This window comes from Nycticebus coucang, chromosome 18, assembly GCF_027406575.1.
Source record: "Nycticebus coucang isolate mNycCou1 chromosome 18, mNycCou1.pri, whole genome shotgun sequence".
NCBI lineage: Eukaryota > Metazoa > Chordata > Mammalia > Primates > Lorisidae > Nycticebus > Nycticebus coucang.
This window is the reverse complement of record NC_069797.1, coordinates 77,877,457-77,904,962: the sequence shown is the minus strand read 5'-3', so window position 1 is coordinate 77,904,962 and position 27,506 is coordinate 77,877,457. Positions and strand designations below refer to the sequence as shown.

The following is a 27,506-nucleotide window of genomic DNA, read 5'->3' as shown; positions in this document are numbered from 1 at the left end:
GCACCCTAGCTGCTGAGCTATAGGTGCCAAGCCAGTTTTGTTTTTTGTTTTTCTGAGACAGTCTTGCTCTGTCACCCTGGGTAGAGTGCTATGGCGTCACAGCTCACAGCAATCCCAAATTCTTAGGCTCAAGTGATCCTTCTGCCTCAGCCTCCTCAGTAGCTGGGACTACAGGCACCCGCCACAACACTTGGCTAGTTTTTCTATTTTTAATAGAGACAGGGTCTTGCTCTTGCTCAGGCTGATAAAATTTAGGATTTCAAAGAATATTTAAGGCACGGGAAAATGCTATGTTTAATGTGGTCAACAAACTAAATGAAAAACTACACAGATAGTGAAAAATTCATTGAACTCTACTCTTGTATACTTTTCTGTGTCATTGTTCTGTGAGGGTAAATTAAAAGTGGATTGAACATGGAATCCCACACAGGCATAAATGTATTCATTCATTCATCTGGGTATATATGACTTAATAAAAGGAAAAAAAAAGTGGGTTAAAATGGACCTACAAGCTGACATCTTTTTTTTTTGGTAGAGACAGAGTTTCACTTTATCGCGGTTGGTAGAGTGCTGTGGCCTCACACAGCTCACAGCAACCTCCAACTCCTGGGCTTAGGCGATTCTCCTGCCTCAGCCTCCAGAGTAGCTGGGACTACAGGCGCCCGCCACAATGCCCGGCTATTTTTTGGTTGCAGTTCAGCAGGGGCTGGGTTTGAACCCACCACCCTCGGTACATGGGGCCGGCGCCCTACTCACTGAGCCACAGGCGCCGCCCTACAAGCTGACATCTTAATGAATTGTCGTTTGAGGTATATGTGTTTGCAGGAGGGAGGGTGTGTGTGGACGTGTGTGTACTGGATGGTGTGTTCATGGGGACATGTGCATGTGTGTGTGTGCATATGTATATGTGTATGGAAACTTCCAGAAGGAAGTTTACTGAAATTATAAAAAGGCTGTCTCTGGGTGATGGGATTCTCTCTGTTTTACTTTCTTCTTTACACCTTTCTGCGCCTCCTGGCTTCCTACAATCAAAATCTTGCCCCTTGGTCCCAAGGACACCTGTCCCACACACTGTGGCTGAGGGGAGGCGAGGGCTGGCCTACCATGTTGGTCTTCTCCTTCTGAAGCCTCAGGATGAGCTTGTTGAAGAATTTGGTCATCTTGTTGGAGGTCATGTGCTCCTGCAGCTTCTCTCGGATGTCATTGTCCATCTTCCTCTTCAGCTCCAGCTCCTGGAGGATGGCTTGCTGAACGGCCTGCAGCTCGCTGGTCACCATCGCACGCTCCTGGAAAGCCAGAGCCACAGGGCGGGCATTGTTGAAGGGGCCGATGTGGCCCAGGCGGGAATTGTGGGGGAGCGGGGAGCCCCACCTGGTGGCCCTTGTTCAGGGCGGCCTCTGACTCCTGCAGGGACAGGCTGTAGGTGTTGAACTCGCTCTGCAGGGCCTCCTGCTTGGCCAGGCACTGGGTGGTCAGCTTCTTCATCAGGCTGGCCTCCGTCTCGGCCCGGTTCAGGATGCTGGCCAGCTTCTCGTTCTTCTCCTCCTCCTTCGTGATTGATTTCTTATAGGCCTCAATCTCGTTGTCAATGGACTTGACCTGATGCTGGCACTCTCTGCAGAAACGGAGAGGGCACAGCCAGGTGTCTGCTGGGCACCAGAGAGCCAGCACACCGGGCTGCACCCCATGGAGGGGGGCTCGCTAAATGGAATCTAGCATGGAGAGAAACAGATTTTAATAGTAGGCACATCTTTTAAACATAGTTTTTGTTTTTTATTTACGTATTTTTTTTTTTAAGAGACAGAGTCTCACTATGTTGCCCTGGGTAGAGTGCCATGGTGCCACAGCTCACAGCAACCTCCAACTCCTAGGCTTAAGCGATTCTCTTGCCTCAGCCTCCCGAGTAGCTGGACCACAGGCGCCCACCACAACGCCTGGCTATTTTTTTTTTTTTTCGGTTGCAGTTTGGCCAGCGAACCTGCCACCCTTGGTATATGGGGCATTGTCTTTGTGTACACACATGTTTTTTCCTCCACTTAAAAAATTACAAGTGAGGCTAGGCACAGTGGCTCACAGCTATAATCCCAGTACTCTAAGAGGTTGAGGCAGGAGGTTTCCTTGAGCTCAGGAGTTTGAGACCAGCCTTGGCAAGGGCAGCATCCCATCTCTACAAAATATAGAAAAATTAGCTGGGCCTGAGCACCTGTGATCCCAGCTATGTGGGAAACTGAGGCAGGTGGACCCCTTGAGCCCAGAAGTTTGAGGCTGCAGTGAGCTAGGCTGATGCCATGGTACTTTAGCCTGGCCATGGTACTCTAGCCTGTTTTTAAAAACAGAGTGAGACTGTTTTTAAAAACATTATAAGTGGGCTCGATGCCCATAGCATAGTAGTTACAGCACCAGCCACATCCACTGAGTCTGGTGTGTTCGAGCCCAGCCTGGGCCAGCTAAACAGCAATGACAACTAAAACAAAAAAACAGCCAGGCGGGCGCCTGTAGTCTACCCAGAGTGACATAGTGAGACTCTGCCTCAAAACAAACAAACAAAAAAATTACAAGTTGGTTGCCTGTATATTCTATTCTGCATGGTAACTTTTCTCGTGCTATGTCTGAGAGATATTCCATATTAGTATACACAGAAATCGCCTAATTTTTTTCAATCCTCTTCATGTTGTAATCTGAACGATGAATATGTCCCAATTTTAAAATCCTCACTGGTACACAATTAGGCTTTGCTCGCTTCCTGGTCTTTTTCTAATTTCACTATTGTATCAAAAAAGACGCACACACTTAGAAAATGGATACTTAAAAGATATGCCATGGTCACTGGCCAGAAGATTTAACATTAAGGCATCAATTTTTCCCAAACTGATCTACAGACTCAACGTAATTTCTTTATTTTTTATTTATTTTTTTATTTTTTGAGACAGAGTCTCACTTTATGGCCCTCGGTAGAGTGCCGTGGCCTCACACAGCTCACAGCAACCTCCAACTCCTGGGCTTAAGCGATTCTCTTGCCTCAGCCTCCCGAGTAGCTGGGACTACAGGCGCCCGCCACAACGCCCGGCTATTTTTTGGTTGCAGTTTGGCCGGGGCCGGGTTTGAACCCGCCACCCTCGGTATATGGGGCCGGCATCCTACCGACTGAGCCACAGGCGCCGCCCTGACTCAACGTAATTTCAATCACATCCTAGTAGGTGCCATTTCTCCCAGAAATTGACAAGCAAATTCTAAAATTTAAATGGAACTCTGTAGGGCCTTCGAACAACTAAAATAATTTGGTAAAAGAACAACAAAGACTCACGCTATGTGATTTCAAGACTTTCTATAAAGCTGTAGCTGTCAAGACGAGTATTTGTGAAAGAGTAAACAGATCAGTGGCACAGAGAGCGAGTCCAGGAACACACACACACAAGCTGACCGCTGGCAACAGGGCCAGAGGGCCTCAGTGGAGAAAGGACAGTGCCCGGACAACTGCAAACAGACAACAGAACTGAACGTGGACTTGTCACCAAGTTAAGGTGACAAGGCTCACACGCCCAACTGCGGAAGCTAGAAGACTTTGGCAGAAGACATGAGAGAAAGGGCTGGAGGTGGGAAGAGAGTGGCCTTGGGGCTGAAGGAAACGTCCGGCATTCATTTGCTAGAACTCACTGAACTGAGTGCTGAAGAAAGGATGCACCCTGAACATCATAATTTTGTGCATAAATTATCCTCAATAATCCCAACTTCGAATAAATAAGTTACTCATTTTCTTTTTTAGGAAGGAGCAATCTTATAAATGTCTAAATTTGACAATAAGTAAGATGTCTAATTTTAAAAGACACAATTACCAACGGCATGACAGAACTCTTGAGGCCGAAAAGGACGGGTGTGGAAGAGCAGTGGCAGCCAAGTGTTCTGACATGTTGATGAGCTTCGCTGTCACAAAAGGAGAAAGACGAGATTTTTTTTTTTTTTTTTTGTAGAGACAGAGTCTCACTTCATGGCCCTTGGTAGAGTGCCGTGGCCTCACACAGCTCACAGCAACCTCCAACTCCTGGGCTTAAGCGATTCTCTTGCCTCAGCCTCCCGAGTAGCTGGGACTACAGGTGCCCGCCACAACGCCCGGCTATTTTTTTGTTGCAGTTTGGCCGAGGCCGGGTTTGAACCCGCCACCCTCGGTATATGGGGCCGGCGCCCTACCGACTGAGCCACAGGCACCACCCAAGACGAGATATTTTTAAATCCCTTTCTTTGTTTTTTAAATTTTCTGTAATGTGATCACTTATCCTTGATAAGAATTATTTTTCAAAAATCACACTTTAGGGGCGGCGTCTGTGGCTCAAAGGAGTAGGGCACTGGTTCCATATGCTGGAGGTGGCAGGTTCAAACCCAGCTCCGGCCAAAAAAATACCAAAATCATACTTTAGGCTTATGCCTACTTGTAATCTCAGCATTCTGGGAGGCCTGAGCAAGAGTAAGACCCTGTCTCTACAAAAAAACAGAAAAATCAACCAGGCGTGGTGAATACCTGTAGTCCTGGTTACTTGGGAGGCTAAGGCAGAAGGACTGCCTAGGAGTTTGAAGCTGCAGTGAGCATTTTTGCTCCACTGTACACCAGCCTGGGTGAGAGTGAGATCTCATCTCTTTAAAGAAAAAAATTCCTAGGTTAGTGGATACTGAGGGAAGTACAGATGCATCTTGATTAACGATGGGGCCACAGCCCGATAAACCCATCAGAAGTTATCATAAGCAAAAACGCACCTCCTGCACCTACCCTACCCAGCACCTGAGTTCAGCCTCACTGACCTTGAATGTGCACAGAGCACTGGCATTAACCTACAGTTGGACAAGAGCATCTAATACGAAGCCTATTTTAATAAAATGTTGAATATCTCATGTAATTTATTGAATGTGTCCTGAAAGTACGGTTTCTACTGGATGCCTCTCATTTTCATACCATGGTGAAGTCAAAAAATCCCAAACTGAACCATCACGAGGTGGGACCATCTGTAAATGGAACAAAGAGAGCTGGTGGAATCTAGAACATGGTCCACATGCTGGGGCCTGGCACCTTTGAGGATAAGGGAGACACCGGAGGTGTCTGGTGGTCTGTGATCTGGGACTTACCCCTTACAGAGCCCCCAGCTGGCTGTGGTGGCCACACAGAGGGCCTGTGGTCAGGGTGCTGGGCAGTGAGGCTGATCCTGGCATCTGGGGGCAAGACCTGTCTGTTGTGTGTTTCCTGCCAGGAAGCCAGACAAAGGCAGCTACAGGACACGGCGGGTGGGGGTGGGGGCGTTTGCGGCTCTACCCCCAGAAGAGTGAAAATTCAAGTGAAAATACAGTACAGGCTTTGTTCTCTGACAGTGAAAACAACCAGTTCCCTCTAAATGGGTGATTTTAAGGGGCTTATGGTTGTCGAAATCTTGCTCCTTCACTTATCCTTCGGACTTTGTTGATAACTTCATGCAGATTCCTTGGGTGGCTGGGGGCTTTGAAGGTCTGGTCTCAAGGCTCACACTCTGGCCCCCCAGCGTGTCCAGGTCAACAGGAGACATGCCCATAGCTGGGGTCATTCCCCAAGAGGGAAGGGGATGCGGATATAGTGAGCTGGGGCAATGCCCCCATTCAGCCCACCCATGCGGCCTCCCAGTGTCTACTGGGGCAATGACAGTGCTCCCTCCAGGGGTCTGCAGAGCCCACAGCAGACCATGCTGAGCACGGGGCCCATCACACCGGCAATGCTTAGTTCAGTGCTGTGCGGGCTCCTGCTGCTAACGTCCAAGGCTGAGAGCACAGAGTGACTGAGGCCCTCTCATGGGATCCGGGACCCCCATCCTGCACCCCTGCTTGGGTAGGCTCCCATGCTCCATGACAGGGGAACAGCCATCAGAGAGAGGACCTGTCTCTGCCATTTAGGGAATAGGCATGTAGGGGGTCAGGGCCAACCCTTCTGCTTTCTTGGGTCAATTTAGCAGGAAAAGGCATCACTGTATCTTGTGTTCCCTCTGCATTTTTATGACAGTACAGAATCCCTGCAAAGCAGCAAAGATGGCAAGAAAAAGCAGGCAGGAAATGGTACAAACCGCGCTATGTACAGAGGCATGTGGACGTCAGTATAAGGGCAGGAAATCAGAATGATATTGCAGATGCTGGGAAAGGTGCACGCGCACGCAAAGGCATTGGAAACAGTGCACGATTTGGCGGTCGCCTAACAGAGGGAATTAGCTTATCTGAGGGTGTCAGGAGGGAGGGGGCGGGTAGTCGAAGAAAGAGGCCGCTGAGGTCCCCTGTGAGGGCTGGCGGGGGGCCACCACAGCGGGTGAAGCAGCAGGGTCGGCCCCGGGGCCCCCGTGCAGCATCCGGTGGTCTGTTCCTGTCCTCCCGCAGGCTGAGATGAGCTAGTCTGAGGATGCAGCGTTTGGGGCTTTGGCCCTTGTAACTCCTAATGCACAGGGACCGGCGTTTCTCAGCTACGAGTCAGTGGGGTGAGCCCAGCTCATGCACACTACCCCTGGCTCCCTGGGGTGCTGGCCATCAGCCAGATGTCACCATTTCCATCAGGGTCTGGTGTTCAGCCAGGTTGCTGCGCTCCCAGCCGGGGGTCCTGAGCCTGCCGTCACTTGTTGTGTCCTGACTCTGTGAAGCTCATCTCAGATGTCCTTCCTCAAACCCATCTGGCTCCATAACATTCAGCCCCGCAGCCTGTGCTTCGTAAGGATGGACCTCGCGCCCTCCTGATGACTGCTGTGTCCAGCTGCAGGTGGAGCCACGTGCTCCTGTGCTTGTCAGGTGTTGGTGGCATATGCATTTTGCTAAGATAGCCCTTCAGCACATTCGAAAACCAGACATCTCTTTTTTCATAAGTCAGACGGGCACGATCATGCTGAGATGGCAGGGGACTTTGAACCTGGTGGGGGTGTGGCTGTCACAGTCTTGTTTAGCAGTGCGCCAGACCCAGACGTTCCAGGCTTGATGGGTAACATAAGAATGTTCTATGGCACCACATAAAACATAACAATCCTGGACTCGACCATGCACCATAACACTGCAGTAAAAAAGGAGTGTGAACAGCCTCAGTGCGCTGGGCAGGAAGCTTCCATCCAGAAGCATCTCAAAGGAAAGCCTCAGCAGAAAGGAAAGGGCAGAGTTCATGTTTGATTTGGGAAGCACTCCAGGATATGCGGTTAAATGTGAAAAGTGGGGTGTAGAGCAGCATGCCTCCCAGCGTGCTCCCGCGGTGCAGTAAAGGACTGGGGCACACGTAGAAAGCTAGTGGTCACGGCGTGGGGAGGAGGAGACCCGTTTGTATGATTTTGCCGTGTTTGTAGCCAAGCAGAGGCCATGTCTCCAAGGATGTGTAGGGATGGCGAGGGGGACAGATTTGCAGAGAGGGCACTCTGGGTTAGTCCTGGAGGTAGGGTAGAGCTGAATAACACGGGTGTCGAGGCAGTGGCACCTTCCTCTGGGTACCCTTTAGGGGACAGAGGACTTGAGCTTTGGAGAGCTGGGCCAGGCACTGGACCCTGTGGGAGAACTTCAGCCTTGGCTTTCCTCAAGGTTCACGGCCAGCTGACCCATGTAACTAAGCGGTCAAGTATTAAGCGCCACGATCAGGTGGAAGCAGCAGCTGCCCATGCTGGCCGGAGGCCAAGTCCTCTTCTGCCCTGAGCCCACTCTCTCCGGGAGTGTGGAGAGAGCGCCCAGGTCCACCTGAGGCCTTCACTCCTCCACCTCCACGCTTAGAAGGAAAACAAGACTTTCAGCCAAAATTTGCCAGGATGTTAAATACCACAATGCTCTCTTTGACTTCATATTGCTGATTCAAGCAAGTGATGGACCTCAGTGTTTTTAAGCCAGCATTACCTTCTGAAAATGTCTTCGTTTAAAAACATTGAAAAACAAAAGTTTTGTTTTGCTTTGTTTTAATCATACGACCAAGAAGCAGCAGCATCTCATAGACGTGCAACTGCCACCAGCTCTGCTGACGAGCCACGGGACGGGCAGAGGGGGGGCCTCCTCTCATGGCTTCCTCCAGCAAGCCTTCCTTGAGTGCCTGCTGTATGCAGGCTCTGGGTTGGGCACCAGAGGACCACAATGGGTAGGAAAAGTTAAGGCGCAGCATAGGTGGCTGCACCCCCAGGGAGAGCGATTGTTCTCAGGATTCCCTTGGGGCGGTTTGGGGAATTAAGGTAGCACCCACCTCCAAGGACAGAGTGGACTGCAGGAGGGGGCCTCCCCACCCCTTTCATTTGGAGATGGAGACAAAGGGTTCTGTTGGACTCAGCTCTCAGGCAGAGCAATTGGTGTGGGGTTTCCCAGGCAGGTGGTGAAACTGCAATTCAAAGGAACACCTTATCTCCCAAAGGCATTCTGTTTCCTCCTCTCACGGTTTCACCTAATCCCGCCAGGAAATCTGAGCATAAAAGCTTTGGCACTCCTAGGGCCAAAAGAGTTTGAAAGGATTTGAGAAAAACACTGAAATCCTGTCAAACAATAGGGGAGCCTGAGCGCGGGGCTGCAGGTGCGCCCTCTGTCCAGGTCGGGGCAGGGCTGCAGGTGCACCCTCTGTCCAGGTCGGGCAGGCCTGGACAGGGCAGCCTGAGCGGCCCCTCGGCGCCTGCGTACCTGAGCGCATCCAGGATGGCCGTGTGCGCCTCGTTGCGGCTCTTCATGCCCAGCAGGCTGGTGGCCCACTGCTGCAGGATGTGCTTCTTCTCCATGCCGATAGCGTCTATCTCCGTGCAGGCCTGTGGCCAGGAGCAGAGGGGACATGAGCACCTGCCTCACAGCACTGTCATCGAAGCCCCCAAAGAATGCCAGAGACAACCAAGGCACGGCCAAGATAAACGTATCACTGCTGAATGTAGTCCCTCCTCCTTTAAAAAGGAAATCTGCTCATCCTGTCCTCAGAATGGGCAAATAAGCAAAAGGAAAATAAAAATGCCAATGACCCTGCCACTTAGAGATGACCGTTTCTGACCTTCTTCACCCATTATCTTCACGCCTGTGTGCAGGGAATCAGATCCCACATGTTGTCTAGAAAGGCCCTACTAAAAATTAATACGCTGTGAATAGGATTCGCTGTCAGTAAGTCTTTAGTTTCCTGCAGCACAGTGCTCTCTGCACAGGTGTATAAAATTCCTTTCTCCAGTGCCCTCATGCTGGGATCTTCCTTTCCTGCCACACAGGCATAGTGGTGAGCACCAGCTTCCCGCTGAGCCCCTACCCATTCTGCTTAATGTGCTTTTAACGTAGGAAAACGTTACTTGCACGCATCTATGGTAGTTTCCTTGGAACAAAGTCCAGGAAGGGACATGGGGGGGTAAAGGAGGGAGTTCGCTACGTGTCCTGATGCTGCCTTGTGATAACCTCAACCCGGACGGAGCCAGGCCTCGCCCAGCAGCGTGGGGCCCGTCCCCCTGCTCTTCTCCTCTCTGCGCAGCTGCTGCTCCCCGCCTGTGGTTTGCTTGCCTGTCACTTCATTCCAGGAGGGTCAGGGCTGCTCCCAGTGATGGGAATGAAGTGATTGAGTGGGGGCGGCTCTGCCTGGTGCAGGCACCCAAAGACAGGGGTGTTCCAATATCTCTTCACACCCCGAACTTACTAACGGTTGTAAGTCTGTCTCCTCCTGTGGTGTCTTCCCTCTGCGTTTTCTTTGTGGTGCTTTTAACCTACACAAGTCTTGCCACTGGTGTGGTTTGCACCCCCCTCATCTTTTGCCAGCTTTCTGCTTAGAATAGCCTCTCCAACCCAGGATTACATAAATATTTTCATTTGTTTTCTTCTGCTACATTTCCTCCCATTTAAATACTTGATTCTATCTGGAATTTATTTTAGTGTCTGGTATGAGGAAAACATTTAATTTTTCCCCCAAATGATTAACCAAATGTCTGGGCGCCACTGAATGCATAATTCCTTGGTTCTTGGCTAATTATAATCTACTACGTGTTTACATAAACCTTGGCTGTGTTTCGGCTCTCTTGCAGTCCTGGCCTTGTCACCTTAGAGCTTTACGGTACATTTTAGTGCTTGGGGGAGACCCACCATCCTGTTTGGCCAGGACTTCCCAGGTTTAGCACAGAAAGTTTGAAATCCTGGGAAAGCCTTCAGTGCCAAACGCGGATGGATGGTCGCCCTCTGTGAACATCCCCGCTGAAGCATTTCTTGGCTAGCTCTCCCAATTTATTTTCAGATGACCTCAAGAACCACTTTAAGCATTGCTTCCCCTCCGGAATTCTGGCTGACTCACTCCCGTGGTAATCACAGCCCCAGGTGCAGAGGACGGGCATCTGGACAACATCAGGCCCCGTCCCCTCTTTCACCTGGGACCCCGGGGTGTCTGTGCATCCATTCCAGGCCTTTCTCTTTCAGTAAAAGTTTTTTTGTCTCCTTCCTGTGGTTCCTGCACACGTGCAGAGCGTGACTCACAGATTAAAAAAAAGTCATGGTAACTCTGGCTTTTGGTGTTGGCCACTGCAGAGCTCAATCCGGTGCCTGGAGGGAGCAACTAGCACACTTTGGGTCACCTCCATTCACTCCACAAGGAGCAGGGACGTGGCCCCGCCCAGGAACCCTGGCTGTCCATAGGACTGACAATCCTCAGGAAGACTTCAGTGAGCCGGGAAGAGGCCCCTGCTGGCTAAGGACTTGATAAGGGTCCCCCAGCAAGTGGGCACCGGGGTGTAAGAAAAAACTAGAACAACTGAATTTCCGCCAGATGCTACAGTTACCCACTGGCTGGGACAAAGGGATGAAAATGCCCGCCATCAGTCTGTCTGTATCTGCTGTGCTCGCCATGGGAGGGTGGGTGTTCTTTTCTTAAATTATTATTTCGAAAAATCTTATTTCAAAATATTAAGGGAGTACATATGTTTTTGATACGTGGCTTGAGTTCAGGCTATAAAAACGCCCATCCCCTGCATAGTGTTCACTGTATCCGTTAGGTGGGCTTTTGCCTTCCCCTCCTCCCCCAGATGTTTTTTGATGCTTACGGAGACCTGCAGACATGCAAGGCCTGGCTTTTAACCTCAAGGAGCTTGCTGACGAGCTGGGGCATGGTTGCAGTTGTTCATTCAACAGACATCTGCTGGGCGCCGCCCAGGCAAATCACTAGCGCCACGTGGGGTGAGTTGCTAACAGGCGCTTGGGCCAGTGAGAGCCTCAGGGACTGCTCTTACCTCGCTCACTGCTTTCCTTATAGTCCGGGTGTCCTCAGCTTGGGCCATGTACTGTGCTTCAAACAGGGCGATGTTGTCTTCCAGCTGTTTGGCTTGAGTGGTGAGCTGGTCCACAAACAGGTCCTGGGACACAGGAAGGACATGTCTGTGCCTGAAGGGCAAATCCCCACCAGACCCGACCCAGGGCAGTGCCACTGCCCAGGTGGCCACCCCCTCTCCAGGTATCCAGCAAAGCAGCAAGACTGGGCACCTGCAGGCAGATCAAAGGTCCCGTGAGCATTAAGTGGAACTGCGTCTGCAGATACCTGCCGTTTCTTCTCGACTTCTGCCCGCGTCCTCTCCACCTCAGCCTTCTTCACCACCTGCTTCATCACGCGGATGTCATCTCGCACATCCTGGTCGATGTTTTGCATGTAGAAGAGGTTCAGAGCCAAGTTTTCCATCTCCGTCTGCAGAGCTGCCACTGTGGGGGCAAGTGGGAGGCTGGGCCAGCATGGCCTCACTACAACCCAGCTCGGGGCTCCCTCCTGCAGCACCCGGGCGGGATGGGGAAATAGCTTTGAGACTACAAGGACCCAGACTTTGCCATCAAAGAGTTTCCAGCCCCACTGAAGGGACGAGGATATGGTAGAACCTCTGTAAGGTGACCACTCAAGGGACCATCACAAACTGGGCAACACGTGGAGGTGGCCACCATAAGGAATTAGGCCTACGTGTCCAGTCTGTGAGAATGAGGTTAACTTAAGGAGGTGGTCAGTGCAGGGGTGGGAAGCTATGGAGAGTCTCCCATACCTACGTCCGCAGATGCCCAGCAGGTACCAGAGCTCCCCCCAACAGTACAGGACACACAGGAATAGTGTTGGATGGTGAGGCCTCATGTGTACTGTACAGATTTCTTACTACTGAAAGGTCAGTGAGCCAGGCAGAGTCCCAAGTCCCTAGGAGTCCCAAGTCCCCAGGCAGAGCATGGCAAGCAGGCTTGTTCCCCTGAAGTCCCTCTGTGCCAGGTCTGTGCAGCAGCACCAGCTGGAAAGGGCCAGGGGTGTCCTCCCAGCCCAGGGTCCAGGCGTAGCACCTCCCATCCCACTCAGAGTCAGATAACAGCTTTATGTTAGCACCTTTAGAAGAGACCACACCCTGGGGAATTGATTCCTTTAACAACACTCATGTGAGACTGATTTATAGGGCCAATTGATTTAGGGAGCTACACCCCCATCAGTGATGGCTCACTGGTTCCTCTTCCAGTGAACTGGTCCAAGTGGAAAATTGAATTTAGGCTGAAAGGTTGCTGGGTGAACATCAGAGTGGAGCCCAGTGTTCTCAATGAATGTAGCTTAAAAGACAATTGTTTAAAATACAAGATGATTATAACACTTCTAACTCTGGCTCCCGTATGGGTAAGAATTATGGGGTGGCGCAAGCAGGGTCAGCAGAGAAATCAGGTGAGGGGTTTCGCAGAAAGACAGACCACATGGTGCTGGAGAGGAGGGACGCCCCCTGTAAACAATGCAACCTTTGTCCCTGCAGCACCTGTAAGAGTGTCTCTTTATCACTGGTTTTGACCAATTTGATTCCGATGTGCTTGGTGTCCACCTGGTGGCTTGGGGTTTGTGCAGCCTCTTCGATCTGTGGGTTTATAGTTTTCACAAAATTTGGAATTTTTTTTTTTTTTTTTTTGCCTAGGCTGGAGTGCAGTTGCCTGATCATAGTTCACTGCAGCCTCTGCCTCCTGGCTCGGGCCATCATGCACAGCTAATTTTGTTTTTTAAAGTTTCTATAAAGACACAGGGTGTTACTATGCTGTCCAGGCTGGTCTGGAACTCTTGGCCTCAAGTGATCCTCCCACTGTGGCCTCCCAAAGTGCTGGGATTACAGGTGTGAGCCACTGCACTTGGTCCAAATTTGGGGATTTTCATCCATGATTTTTTTTTTTTTAAGTGTGGAACACTTCACGAATTTGCGTGTCATCCTTGTGCAGGGGCATGCTAATCTTCTCTGTATCGTTCCAATTTTAGTGTATGTGCTACCGAAGCGAGCCCCATCCATGACTTCTTTAAATATTTTTCTGCCTTCTTCCTTCTTGTCCCCTAACACACATATATACAAGGCCCCTTGAGGCAGGACTCAGATCACTGACCTTCTGATTTTTTCTCCGCCTTCTTCGCTCTTTGTTCCTCTCTGCGGATCCCTTTGGGTAGTTCCTGACTCTTAGCCACCACTCCCAAGGCGTATCTTCCCGACTTTTAACTGCTATTTTCTTGAGTTAATTCTGTCAAGTGAGAATGTTGTACGAAAGTGTGTGTGCGCTTTATTTGGAAGAAGGCACTGCCCAGCTGCCCTCCAAGGAGACTGTTCCAATTTATCCTTTGTTATGAGCCAAGGGTGCCCCCCAAATCCATTCACTGAAGCCCTGACCCTCAGCACCTCCGATTATGCCTCTATGTGGGGACAGGGTCTTTAAAGAGGTGATTGAAGCAATTAAATGAGGTCACTAGGGTGCACCCTGATCCCACAGGACTGCTGTCTTTATAAGGAGAGATGAGGGCACAGACATGACAGAGGGGCGACCACACGAGGACACAGGACAAAGACGCGGGCCTGCCAGCCAGGGAGAGGGGCGGGGGACAGGGGGAGCCTGCCCCCACCTGCACTTTGGACTCCCAGTCTCCAGAGCTGCGGGTCCCCCTCTGCAGAGCATCCTCTGGCATCCCAGTGGACTCATTGCCTCTACCCAAGCGTGCGTTTCCACGTTCCCTTAAGAGCACAAGCTCAACCCCTCTCCTCTTCGCAGTCTGGGTAACTAAAAGCCAGTATTTCAACTATGCTTTTCAACTTTCCTTCCAGTGGAGGTGAACCTACTAGCCACTTCACTGGCCGGGTGTCTTTTTCCCCTCCCTGAATTGCCTGTCTGTGTCCGGGCCATTCTTCTGCTGGGATAGACAATAAAAGATGGCGGGTGGAACCTTCCAGTAGCTCTCCTGACCTTTGCCCCTGGAGTTACTCCCATGATTCTGTTATGTCAGATGGCAAGGAGGTGATCACCAGTGGGTCTGAAATAAGTGGGGAGCCTTTCCTCCAGCCGGTGGCAAACGGGAAATCAGGCACATTTGAAGGGTGAGAGGGATTGAACCAGGGAGAAATCCTCCACTGGTGGCTTGGAGATGAATGGGGCGGGGGTGGGGACTTCAGCCCTACAGGGACGAGGAACCTGATTCTCTCAAAACCTGAGTGAGCTTGGACGGGAATTGTCCCCAGAACTTGCCCATGAGAACTCAGTCAGCCCACACCTGATGTCAGCCTCGTGATGTCCTGAGCAGAGACCCTGGATATGCCACACTGGACTTCTGACCCACAGAGCTATGAGATAATCTTTAAATGTCAGCTGTTTAAGCCCCTAAGTTTGTGGCAGTTTGCTATGAAGGAATGGAAATCTGGTACAGAAGATAAGGGTATTGTTAAGGATTTAGCAAACATTTTCCCCAATTTGCATTTGTCTTTTAACTTTATTGTGCTTTTTTGGTAAATACATTCTATGCTTTCATATAATCAAACCTGTTGCGGCGCCTGTGGCTCAGTGAGTAGGGCACCGGCCCCATATACCGAGGGTGGCAGATTCAAACCCTGCCTCAGCCAAACTGCAACAAAAATAACCGGGTGTTATGGCGGGCGCCTGTAGTCCCAGCTACTCGGGAGGCTGAGGCAAGAGAATTGACTAAGCCCAAGAGCTGGAGGTTGCTGTGAGCTATGACGCCACAGCACTCTAACGAGGGTGACAAAGCGAAACTCTGTCTCTTAAAAAAAAAAAAGGAAAAAAGAAATCAAACCTGTTAAACTCTGTCCTCCCCATCATGCTTGCAAAGACCTTCACTCCAAGATGATGTGATCTTGCCTGTTGTCCTAATGCCCTGCCATGTTCTTACTGTACCTGATTTTTTTTTTTTGAGATAGAGTCTCACTTTATCACCCTCTGTAGAGTGTTGTGGCAGCACAGCTCACAGCAACCTCCAATTCCTGGGCTCAGGTGATTCTCTTGCCTCAGCCTCCCAAGGAGCTGGGACTACAGGCGCCCGCCACAACACCCGGCTATTTTTTTGTTTTGCGGTTTGGCCGGGGCCAGGTTTGAACCCACCACCCTCGGTATATGGGGCCGGCACCCTACCCACTGAGCCACAGGCTCCGTCCTGAAAAAATTTTTTTATACGGAGTTACATAGAGATCTAGGTACATTTTTTTCAGGTAGCCAAGTGACCAAAAAGAGATTTGGTGATTTAAAAATGCAACTTGCACATTTATGTAGTTTGCAGGAGCCTGGTGGAAGTCAATTTCCTTAAAGCTCTCTGAGAACTTCCATTCTTGGACCTGCTAGTCTGTCTTCCTCCTATTTTTCACTTTGTTTTTATTATAGATTTATACTGTGTTTTGAAACATGACCCCAAAAATTTCTTTCATTATCCTTCCTTTTCAAAATTTTCTTGGATATACCTGCACATTTCATTTTACAAGTGAACTTTAAAATCAATTCATTGAAAGCAGAAAACATTTTATGTACCGATGTGAAACCATCTTCAGCATAAACTGTTAAGTGCCAAAAAGCAAGAAACAGACGGGGTATGATATGCGGCTATTTACATTTTAAAAAGGAGAGAAAATATGTACTATACACACACCCTTGTGACTTTGCTTATATGTAGATGCAAAAATAACTTTAAAGACTACTCAAAAATTGATGACACCCATTGCCTCCGGGTAGCTGGAGGATAGAGACAGGAAGGAGACTTTTCACTGTAGAGATTGTGAATTTTGAATCATTGCTTTTCCAAAATGTTATATAAATTCAAGTTCATCTTATTGTGGATTTTAATTGGAATTTCATTGACTCTACTATTAATTTGGAAAGATCTGACATTTTTATATTATGCGTCTTCCCATCTAAGTAACATGGGTGCTCCATTTATTTAAAATTTATTTTATGCCCTTTAGTAAAATTTTATTATTATCCTTCAGATAGGCTCACTCATCCCTTGCTAGACTTATTTCTGAATATTCTGTAGTTATTACAGCTATAATGAGTGAGATTTTTAAAAAATTATAATTCCTGGGCGGCGCCTGTGGCTCAGTGAGTAGGGCGCCGGCCCCATATGCCGAGGGTGGCGGGTTCAAACCCAGCCCTGGCCAAACTGCAACAAAAAAGTAGCCGGGTGTTGTGGTGGGTGCCTGTAGTCCCAGCTGCTCGGGAGGCTGAGGCAAGAGAATCGTGTAAGCCCAAGAGTTAGAGGTTGCTGTGAGCCGTGTGATGCCACGGCACTCTACCCGAGGATGGTACAGTGAGACTGTCTCTACAAAAAAAAAATTATAATTCCTAACAGGATACTACTCGTAAAGAAGAAAACCAGAACCAGGTACTTTACTGATTTCTTACTGTTTCTATTGGCTTTTTTTTCATTAGTAGAGGATGAAAATTTCAGCATTTCATTTCCAAAATCTTGATCTCGTTTATTTTCCCTGCTTTCTTGCATTGCTGAAACTTCCACAGCGGTGTGGGGCAGTGTGCTGGCAGGCACGCTCAGCTGGCTCCCGGCTGTAACTGTGGCACCCAGGGCTCCCCACTAATACCAATCTTGTTAGCTTCAGATAGAAACTCACAAAGAATTCCCCTTCTATCCTAGTCTGGGATGCATGATGAGTTTTATCAGACTCCCATGTGGCATCCACCCACCAAGTCTTCTTCCTTCTGCTTTGATTGATGAACATAATGCATTGAATTCATCAATTCCCTAATCGCAACTTATTCCTGAATTCCAGAAGTAATCCTACTCGGCTATGGTTTATTTCTCTTTTAATACCTTGCTGAATTTAATTTGCTGATTTATTTTAGGATTTTCACACCTCCTAAGTGGGACAGCGTCCTGGCTCTGCTTCACCTGTTGTCCGCCTTTGCACTAGGCAGCATCACACTAAGCTTTGCAGAACAAGCCTGGCAAGAGCTTCCCAAATTTTCCTCCCAGTCGGGGGTCAATAACACAGGATGGTTTGTTCCTTAAGGGGTTACTAAGAGTCATCTATAAAATCTTCAAATATTCGTTCTTTTAGGGAAAACAGATATTTGACACCATTTTTGATTTCTTCACTGATCAAACCAGTACATGGTTTAGCATTCTTGAAATTAAATTAAAAAAAAAAAAAACCCAAATCACCCTCATTCCCAACATTGCCACTTACATTATCTCCTTTTTGTTCCTTGTCGGATATGCCAGAAGGTTAAGTTTATTGGTAATTCAAAAAATAACTAGTTTTATTTTTCAAATCAGTTTATTTTCCTTTTTTTACTTTACCAGCTTCTGATTTTGAACTTTATTTCTTTTGCCTTATTTGTTCCTTTTTAGCCCATGGGTTTTACCCAGAAGACTTCAAGGGCAGAGGTCTCTTCGTCAGTGAGTCCCATGGCGTCGGACCCTCACACTGAGGACCCAGGAAGCACTAACGCAGTGCCATTTATAATTAAGATCTGTGATTCTCAGTCCTGACTGCACATTAGAATAATCTGGAAGGCTTTAAAAAAGTAAACAAGAAACGGATGCTGTCTGATCCTTCTCAGAACAAATCCATCAGGAACCTGGGCTGGGCTGGGCTGCATGACTTTGAGCTCTCCCTGGGTTCTGCCCAGGGCCAGCCAGTGGAGCCCTCGACTGAAGGGCACCCAGGCTCAGTCCTTGACGGGCCATCCCGGTTAGTCCTGCTTAGACACCTGTAGCATTTTTTCCCCTTTATCTTTAGAATTTGAAAATTCTACTGGCTATGTTCGGGCTTGTTCATTCTTCCCTCCAGCTGCCCGGCCCTCCACACGTTCTGGCCTGAGACTTTGTCTTGCTGTTCTGGGCGATGCTGGCTCTTGCCTCTCATCTCCTCAAGGCTGGATCTTACCGACAGGGTTTCCTCATCTATCTTCAAAGTGTCCACCATCTTGGGTTTTGTTCTGTATTTGGGGAAGATTTCTTGACTCGGCCTTTTGGCTTACAATTCAGTTTTCAAGGCTCTCTGTCTGTCTAGTCAGTGCCTTTTTTGGTGATGGTGATGATGTGTTTTGATTTTGAATATGCGTCTAGCACTTTGTTCTCATCTGCTGATGCAGCGTCCTCTGAAGTCTTATGCAGAAACGGCTGGACGTGCTCCCGCAATCTGTTTCTGGAATCAGGGCTGGGTGAGAGCTGTGTGCCAGCCTGTCTCCTCCCATCTCTGGGGTCGCCCCACACTTTGATGTGAAGGTTTAGGCGTTGATGGGCTTCCCAGAGGAGGCAGGCCTTGTGGGTCTTCTTCAGGACCCATGTTTCCCTTAGGGGACATGGCTGTGGTGGCAGCCCTTAGGTCACCATACTGTCTGATGCAACCCTCACCTGGCCCCCTGCTGCACTCCCCTGACCGCTGGACAGCACACAAGGTCCATGAGTGTGTTTGGGTCTTTCTAGAAGCCCATCCATTCTTCACACCCCCTGGAGGGGAGCCGCCAGGCAATCTGCTCTGCCTCCACTGCCAGCCTCGCGTAGGCGTGAAGGTGGCAGGGCAGGCAGTGTTACTGCCGTGCTCTTCCCTTTTTGGTGTTTTCTGTTAATTTGGTGGTGGTGGAGAGAGGTGTTTTTTTTTTTATTGTTGGGGATTCATTGAGGGTACAAGAAACCAGGTTACACTGGTTGCATTTGTTAGGTAAAGTCCCTCTTACAATCGTGTCTTGCCCCCAAAAGGTGTGGCACACACCAAGGTCCCACCCGCCTCCCTCCTTCCCTCTCTCTGCTCTCCCCTTCCCCCACCCCCATGGTGTCCTTAATTGTCCTTATATCAAAAGAGAGGTTTTTGATGAATGCCCACTTACCCTAACTCTGAAGATTCCAGAAAACCTTCCTGTGTATCCCAGGGTTCAAAATGTTTCTTTGCAGAACAGTTGGGGTATTATTCTGTCTCCTTCCAGGTTCTGTAATCTCACTTCCCCATTATACAAGCCACACGGAGTTGATAGAGAAATTTGGAATGATCCACAGCATAAAAACGGAAACCATCGGTAGCCCCAGGAGGAAGCCGCTGCTCGCGGTCACCTGCACCCAGGGCTGCGTAGTAGCCACGTGGCAGGGAGCATGCCATAACCTCTACCGTCCCATCTTTCTCCTGACGCCTGCCCGATTTCCCCTTAATCTGCTCTCAGACCCTCCGGCTGCCCGACACCAGGCGGGGGCTCTGCCGTCATTTCGGCCGTTGCACCCTTGGGGTTTCACCTGCACGTCCCCACCGCCCAGACCCCAGCCCTCCCCTGCTGGGCTCACCCCATCACTGCGGTTTTTGAGTCTCTGTCCCCAACTGCTGTCTGTTTCCCCAGTTAGGTGTCTTTTAAAATATGTAAGGGTCTCCCCTTCCCAAAAGGGTGGGAACCTCTCAGGGACGCGCACAGGTTTTGCTTTGCTCGATGCCCTGCAATGGCAGGTGGTGACGACCCTCGAGGACTCAAGGGCAGGTGGAGAGCCCTGCGGGCACGCAATGGCGCTCAAGGACTAAATGACGCGTGGGGACGCGGTAACGCAATGACGCACGGGGACGCGGGGCCCCTTACGCTTTCTGCGCTCCTCGTCGGCGGCCTCGCTGGTCTTGGCGTAGAGCCTGCGCGCCCTCTCCAGTTCGTCCTCCACCTGCCGCCTCTCACACGCGGCCGCCGAGTGGTGGTCGTGGCTCCTCTCCAGCTGCATCTGCAGCTGGGCCAGGTGCTGCTGGACCCCGTAGAGGTTCACCCCTAGTTCCTGCCGCTGGGCTCGGCTCTGCTTGGTGGCTACACCCTGGACGGCAGAGAGAGTCAGGGTCACCGGGACGTGGGGGCCCAGCCTCATGGAAGACGGGACAGGTACGCACCAGCTCTTGAAGTTCCAGTTTCACCTTCTCTATCTGTCGGGTGAGGTAGTTCTTCAGGGCGGCCTGGAATCTCACCATCAGGGGCTAAAACCATGGAAAACAACTGCGGTTACCTTCCCTCCTGCCCAAGGCCTAGCGGGGGTCCCCGCAGCCATCCTTCGGTGGGGCAGGGGTGCCTCCTGGCATCTACCTGCAATTCTTACTCTGGAAGCCACAAATTAAAAGTGCTCATCCCAGGCCTGCAGAACTGTGTGCAGATTTTAGCAAAATGATATTAAGATGGATGGTCACCCCAGTTTTGCCAGGGGCCAGTGGGTGGGAACGGCCCGGGATGCCAGTCTCCAGTAAGTGCTCCGAGAATTTTCCCTGCAGACCCTGGCTCTCTCTGGCTTCTGCCCGGACACAGCCTTCCAATGAGCTAAACGAGTCACAGTTTTCCTTTGCTGTTTGCCAGAGGCTGGGTGGGGGAGCTGGCATGAGACAGGTACACTGGGGCGTGGCCCTCAGGTGGGGGAGGGGTGGGTGGAATTTTGCTCTTGTCCCTATCATCCAACATTGGGAGACACTTGTGGTTGTTGCATTAAGGGAGGGGTGTTCCCCGCATTTGGTGGGTGAAGGACAGGGGTGCTCAGCGTCCTACGATGCCCAGGACAAGCCCCACCTCTCCCCAAAGAGAGATCAGGGCGGGAGTGGCCGTGGTGCTGGCGCTTAGTGGCACAGACTTTAGGTAATGAGTCTGCAAGGAGCATGCAGAGCACGGTCCCCAAACAGTGCAGGTAAACGGTGCTGCGAACAGGCGAGGTCTGGCGTGTGATCTGGGAGCTTAGGAGCAGAGGGCGTTGGAGGCCTAAGTTAGCTACATGTGGGGGCAGCACAGCCTTATGATGTCTCCTTACATGGTCTGGGTCTAAAACCACCAGGTGGGATCCTTCATCCTCTGCCTCATCGCTCCCCTCCGACTCCGTCCTGTCTTCCAGGGCCCTGCCCTCAAGGCTTAACTGCTGGATCCGGTCCAGGAACGCAGGCTGGGTGGGTTGGGCATCGGGCTGCTCCAGGGACACTCCTGGGGAGGGACAGTAAACACCACTGGAGAGCTGGCGGAGAGTACTTAGCAGGCCTCTTCTGGGGTAGTCATCACCCTCATGGGGCAGGATAGAAAGAGAAAGAAGCAGCACCCCGATGGCACAGGGCTCAGAAATGTTATTTACGGCTCTTCTGTTCCTTGGTTCTATGTAGTCCCTAGAAAGGTACACTTTAGAGGTAGACAAGAAGGACATTTATTTTGCAGCAACTCCTTTATAGATAAATTAACTAAAAAGGAGGTCACTCACTGATGGACCAAATTTGATTTTTTTAAAAAGTGGGAAACTTGGGTAGGGTGTGAGCCCCATATACTGAGGGTGGCGAGTTCAAACCCGGTCCCAGCCAAACTGCAAAAAAAAAAAGCCGGGAGTTGTGGCACCTGTAGTCCCAGCTACTTAGGAGGCTGAGGCAAGAGAATCTCCTAAGCCCAAGAGCTGGAGGTTGCTGTGAGCTGTGACGCCACAGCACTCTACCGAGGGCAACAAAGTGAGACTCTGTTTCTGAAAAAAAAAAAAAAAAAAAAGTAAATAAATAAAAAATAAAAGTGGGAAACAAGGCTGGGCGTGGTAGCTCATATCTGTAATCCCAGCATTTTGGGAGGCTGAAGAGAGTCAATTGCCTGAGATCAGGGCTTTGTGACCAGCCTGAGCAAGAGCAAGACCCCACTCTATTAAAAATAGAAAAACTAGGGCGGCGCCTGTGACTCAGCGGGTAGGGCGCCGGTCCCATATGCCGGAGGTGGCGGGTTCAAACCCAGCCCCGGCCAAATTAAAAAAAAAAAAAAAAAAAAAAAAAGAAAAATAGAAAAACTAGCTGGGCATTGTGGTGGGCACCTGTAGTCCCAGCGACTTGGGAGGCTGAGGCAGGAGGATTGCTGAAACCCAGAAGTTTGAGGTTGCTGTGAGCTACTATGCCACGGCGCTCTACCAAGGGTGACAGAATGAGACTTTGTCTCAAAAAGAAAGAAAGAAAGAAAGAAAAGGAAAAAAAGAAAAGAGGAACAGCTGATGAGATTGAAAAATAAATTAAATTATAAATAAAACTCTAGTTTCAACTTTTCTTTTTTTTGAGACAGAGTCTCACTTTGTCATCCTCGGTAGAGTGCCATGGTGTCACAGCTTACAGCTTAATCGATTCTCTTGCCTCAGCCTCCCAAGTAACTGGGGCTATAGGCGCCCGCCACAATGCTTGGCTATTTTTTTGTTGCAGTTGCTTAGCTGGCCTGGGCTGGGTTTGAACCCACCACCCTCGGTGTATGTGGCTGGTGCTGTAGTAATTACTGTGCTATGGGTGCCAAGCCTAGTTTCAGCTTTTCTACCCCTCTGACCTGGTCTCTGTTCTTTGTAACTAGTTAGTGCCATTTTCATGTCACTAATGAATAATGCAAGGTTTGGGCCATCCATGTACTGTACCATTGGGGACTAAGTAATCTCCCAATCTGCTCTCATGTGCACACAAAACTGGAGTACCAGAGCCAAGTACAAAGACGGGGTCCCAGGAGAGCCTTTGAAACTCAGCAGACAGATGAGTGCTCAGGGGACTGCTGTCACAGAGCACCTCTTTCTGAGCCCAGAAAGCAGTGAGAAATGGCCATCGGGGGCTGGAGGTGGGCATCAGTGTGTCTCAGGTAAGGCCTTGTGTGACACTTACTCAGCACCTCTCTGTAAAATGGAGAATGGTTCCTGCTTATGGTTAGGTTAGAGGAAGGATTGAATGAAATAAAACAGTGAATGGGCTCAGCACCCATAGCTCAGTGGTTAGGGTGCCAGCCACATACAAGGGGGCTGGCGGGTTTGAACCCCGCCCGAGCCTGCTAAACAACAGTAACAACAAAAATAGCCAGGCATTGTGGTGAGCACGTGTGGTCCCAGCTACTGGGAGGCTGGGAGTTTGAGGTTGCTGTGAGCTGTGACGCCAAGGCACTGTACCTAAGGGTGATGTAGTGAGACTGTCTCAGAAAACAAAACAAAACAGTAAATGCTCAATAAATGATATCTATATCTGTTAATTACACACACACATATTTTTTGAGACAGGATCTTGCTTTCCTGCCCAGGTTGGACTGTAGTGGTGCCATCCTAGCTGATTGCAACCTCAAACCCCTGGGTTCAAACTGCCTCAGCCTCTGAAGTAGCTGGGACTATAGGCGTGCATCACCACACTGGGCTAATTTTTGATAGACAAGAGGTTTTGCTGTGTTATCCAGCTGGTCTCAAATTCCTGGGCTCAAATGATCCTCCTGTCTTGGTCTCCCAAATTCCTGAGATTACGGGTGTGAGCTACTGTGCCCAGCTAAATAATACTTTTATCCTTAGGCTCACAGCCATTTGGGCAACATTTAGGAAACAGGTGGGTGGCATCACTTGCACAGAGGGCATGGCAGGACCACCCGTGGGTCCCCGCACCTGGCTCTTGCTCCTCCCTGCTCAGCAAGAGATCTTCCATCTCCGACAGGTTGCTTCCTTCGCTCAGCCTGAAGCGGTGTCGCAACCCCATGGGAAAGAAGACCTTCTCCACCACCTCTTCTTGGGATTTTGTCTATGGCAAGAACAACCAAAACTAAATCAACGAGGGCTTACTCACTGCTGAGAAGTTGTTTGGTTTTGATTCATCACATTTGTGAAAGTTGTCAGAACCAAAATGGAGTCACTTACATTGAAAAAAACCCAAAACATGAAAAACAGAGCCAGGGAAGGCTCTGTTTTCTTATAACAAAAACTGTCACAGGGGACTCTGCAGAAACCATAACCTCCCCCAGCAGGCCCACACAACCTCACTTCCGCCAGGAACGTCTGCCTAGCAGCTGCCTGTCCAGCCTTGACTGGCGCCACCCTTGTTATTGATCCTTGTAGCCAACGATAGTTATCTCAGAACAATTATGTCATCCTCCTCATTTGTCCTTTAAAAACCTTCATCTTTCTTTAGCTTCCTGGCCGTGAAGATAGTTTACTATGGCAAGGTATTCCCATCGCTATGACCTGTCCCTGAGTAAATATCATTTTCTTTTCTTTCTATTCGTTATTTAAGTCAATACATTGTTCAAAATTCAACATAACTGTTAAAGTAATAGAAAATTGTTTGGATATAAAGACTATTTGGCTTTTGCACACGGTCAAAGCGGAAAACAACTGCACAGGGGTGAGGAACCTGTGGCCATCGGGCCACGTGTAGGCCTCCTGATGTCCACCTGCAGCCCCTGGACTGGATTCAAACTTTATTAAAAGGGATTTGTTCTGTAAAATTTGGATTCAGTCAAAAAGCCACACTCAGGGATCCAGAAGGCCACAAGTCCCCCACCCTTGTAACCCTTCCTCCAGGGAATCCAGGAGTGGTGTCTGCCTGTCTTGATCTGCAGCTAAATGTGCCTACTGAGGCACAGGTGTAAATGGGGTACTTAGTGCTCGACTCCTGAGGATGGGAAACAATGTCTCTGAGCTCCTCTTGCAAAAGCATCCTGGAAAGCCTTAGCTCTGGGCCAGGGTCTCCCGAGAAGACTGTTTCTTCTCTTCTTTTAAACCATCCCCCTTTAAGGAAATTTCAGTGAGAAAATATCTTCCCTTGTAAAGATACCTGACTCCATTTTAGCTTTAAATGAAGCTCTTGCTATTATTATTATTGATTATGATTATTGCCCACTAAGAACTGGTGAGTATTAGTAGCAACAGACGAAGTGCTTCACCATTCACTGAGAAACTCTTGCAACCACCATCTCATGCCGCCCTCCCCCTCACCTTGCCAGTCCGCTATTAGTCAATTCTGTTACCTGTAGGGGGACAGCCTCACAGGGGTGGAAGGGGCAGTCAGCCGGGGTAGGCTTGATGCCAGGCTGCCTTAGTCTCCAGCCTACACTTTTTCTAATTGTCCTTCCTCAGATCATGTGGACTCTAGAAATTACTTCTGAGGCATCCAGAATCATAGTGACATGAGCGGAAGACCCACAGGCATAGCTCCTTCCAAGTATCCAGGGAAGGCTTCTCCCAGCGGGAAGCTGGGAGGTGTCAACACTCTGCTGGAACAACAGTCCCCACGCTCACCGTCCCTCTCTCTGATAAAGACTGAGACCTGGCGGGGAGAAGGGAAGGCAGGATCTCTCTGGGTTTGTCCCTGCCCTCTGGTTGATCATATTTGGAAACTGCTTCCTGGTGAATTTTCCAGAAACTAGACACAAGCTCAAGTGACCTACATTTCACCTAAACCAAAGTGGAGATGCTGTCAGGTCTGGTGGTGGTTTTCCTTGTAATCATCAAGTTTAATTGGGGCTCATCAAATCCCAAGTTATGCTATTCTCCAAATGGATTAACTCTTGTGGGTTCCACAGGGCAGAGGAGGAGGCAGGATCGTTGTTTCGTGTTCAGAACGGTGGCTTCGAAGCAAGAGCTGCCATTTGCCATGATGGCTGCATGGCCCTGCAGTGACCCTTCACCTCTCAGCTTCCTCATCTGTACAGTGAGGATAACAATGGCTCCTACATCTCAGCAAGGTTGTCAGGATTCCCCGGGGCAACACATACCTGGGTTGTAGACAGGGCCCAGCTGGAAGTCAATGCTCAGAAATGCCATTGTCCTCTTTCCTTGTCTCCCTTGCCCTCCCTCCCCTTCCAGAACAGTTCAGACCTAATCTAGGCTGGGGTGGGGAGGATGCAGTGGAGGTGGGAGACTGGCTGCATCCAGGGGTGCTCAGCACATGAGTAAATAGAGAGTGGATACTGGGGCAGGGCTTACCTTTGTTGGAGAGAAGAGCCATATGTTGTGGAGAAGACCAGGAGGAAACCCCAATGGAGGTGGGTGGAATTGGAGGTGCCGCTGAGTACTCTGTGTGTGGGTGCTCCATTAAACACAGACACAGGGCACGTCTGTGCGTGCTGCTCTGCACACAGGGTGGGTGTGGCTGTGTGTACTCTCAGCCCCTCTGTCCTGCTGCTGAGAGGGCCTGGACCCTGACTTCCCAGTGGCAACCAAGACCCTAGCATCCAAGTCTTGACATCTGAATTCTATTTCTCATGAACAGAAATGGAGCTCCTGGGGAAATGTCTGATTTGAGGGCTGGACAGTCTGTGCCAGAAAACAAGCACGTTCAGTACTCTAAGAATAACAGGGGCGTCAAAGGACACCAATGCCAGTTCAGATGGACTCCTACTGACAAATTAGGGACAAACTGAGCATCAAAATATATAATGATACTAACGGATCATAACCCAGTGAATAAAACAGGGACTCATGAGCCTATGCAGATACAAATAAGTAAATGAATAAATAAGTTGAAAGTTTAATGAGGAATAGGACATTTGCATACTTCTAAAGCAGGTGTATCTCAGCATGCAAGTTGTTTTAACATTTGCAAATTAACATACTGAATTAACACAATAAAGAAAAAAATAGGGTAGTCTCAGTAGACAGGAAAAGATATGACAAAATCAGGCGGCGCCTGTGGCTCAGTGAGTAGGGTGCTGGCCCCACATGCCAAGGGTGGTGGGTTCAAACCCAGCCCTGGCCAAAATGCAACAAAAAAATAGCTGGGTGTTGTGGTGGGCAACTGTGATCCCAGCTACTCGAGAGACTGAGGCAGGAGAATCGTCTAAGAGCTGGAGGTTGCTGTGAGCTGTGTTGCCCTACCGAGGGCGACAAAGTGATATTCTGTCTCTCTCTCTCTTTTTTTTTTTTTTGTAGAGACAGAGTCTCACTGTACCACCCTCGGGTAGAGTGCCGTGGCGTCACACGGCTCACAGCAACTGCAACTCTTGGGCTTACGCGATTCTCTTGCCTCAGCCTCCCGAGTAGCTGGGACTACAGGCGCCTGCCACAACGCCCGGCTATTTTTTTGTTGCAGTTTGGCCGGGGATGGGTTTGAACCCACCACCCTCTGCATATGGGGCCGGCGCCCTACTCACTGAGCCACAGGCGCTGCCCGATATTCTGTCTCTTAAAAAAAAAAAAAAATCTGACAAAATCTGACAGCATTTTAGGATTAAAAACACCCCCAATACCCCCCAAACACCAACACTCAACAAACTAAGAGTAGAAAGGAATTTCCTCAGCCTGATAAAGGCCACCCGCAAAAGTCCCAGAGGGAACAATCAAGAGCTTCCTCCTACAATCAGGAGTGGGAGAAGGATGTCTGCTCCCACCAACCACCTCCATTCAGCGTTGTGGTGGAGCTTCCAGTCAATGTAATCAGGCAAGAAAAGAAATAAAAGGCAGCCAAATCAGAAAAGAAGACATTAATTGATTAATGCCAGCTATCATCAGATGACATGATTGTCTTTATGAAACAGCCTATGGATTCTACAAACAAGCTACTCTAATAAGGGTATTTATCAACATTGCAGAGTATGTCTGCAACAGTCAATTGTATTTCTGTATTCTAGCAACAAAC

The 27,506-nt window shown here is 49.6% G+C and overlaps 1 protein-coding gene and 1 non-coding gene across 6 annotated transcripts in view; both read right to left on the bottom strand.

Moving 5' to 3' along the window:
• Positions 1-27,506, bottom strand: part of CCDC40 (coiled-coil domain containing 40) — a 49,465-nt gene that overhangs the window by 16,799 nt on the left and 5,160 nt on the right. For 4 of the 5 annotated variants that reach the window (XM_053568330.1, XM_053568327.1, XM_053568328.1 and 1 more), the window contains 9 exons: positions 23,540-23,672; positions 20,948-21,114; positions 20,052-20,135; positions 19,759-19,978; positions 11,471-11,628; positions 11,166-11,288; positions 8,614-8,735; positions 1,372-1,615; positions 1,104-1,286 (listed from right to left, as the gene is read on the bottom strand). In XM_053568330.1, coding sequence (XP_053424305.1) covers positions 1,104-1,286; positions 1,372-1,615; positions 8,614-8,735; positions 11,166-11,288; positions 11,471-11,628; positions 19,759-19,978; positions 20,052-20,135; positions 20,948-21,114; positions 23,540-23,672 — 1,434 coding nt within the window. Of the gene's footprint in view, positions 1-1,103; positions 1,287-1,371; positions 1,616-8,613; positions 8,736-11,165; positions 11,289-11,470; positions 11,629-19,758; positions 19,979-20,051; positions 20,136-20,947; positions 21,115-23,539; positions 23,673-24,897; positions 25,243-27,506 lie in introns of those variants that run through there. The other variant, XM_053568331.1, reaches the window with a different exon arrangement.
• LOC128571349 (U6 spliceosomal RNA) lies at positions 13,099-13,204 on the bottom strand. The gene has a single exon (XR_008375779.1). It is a non-coding gene; the product is annotated as a U6 spliceosomal RNA (small nuclear RNA).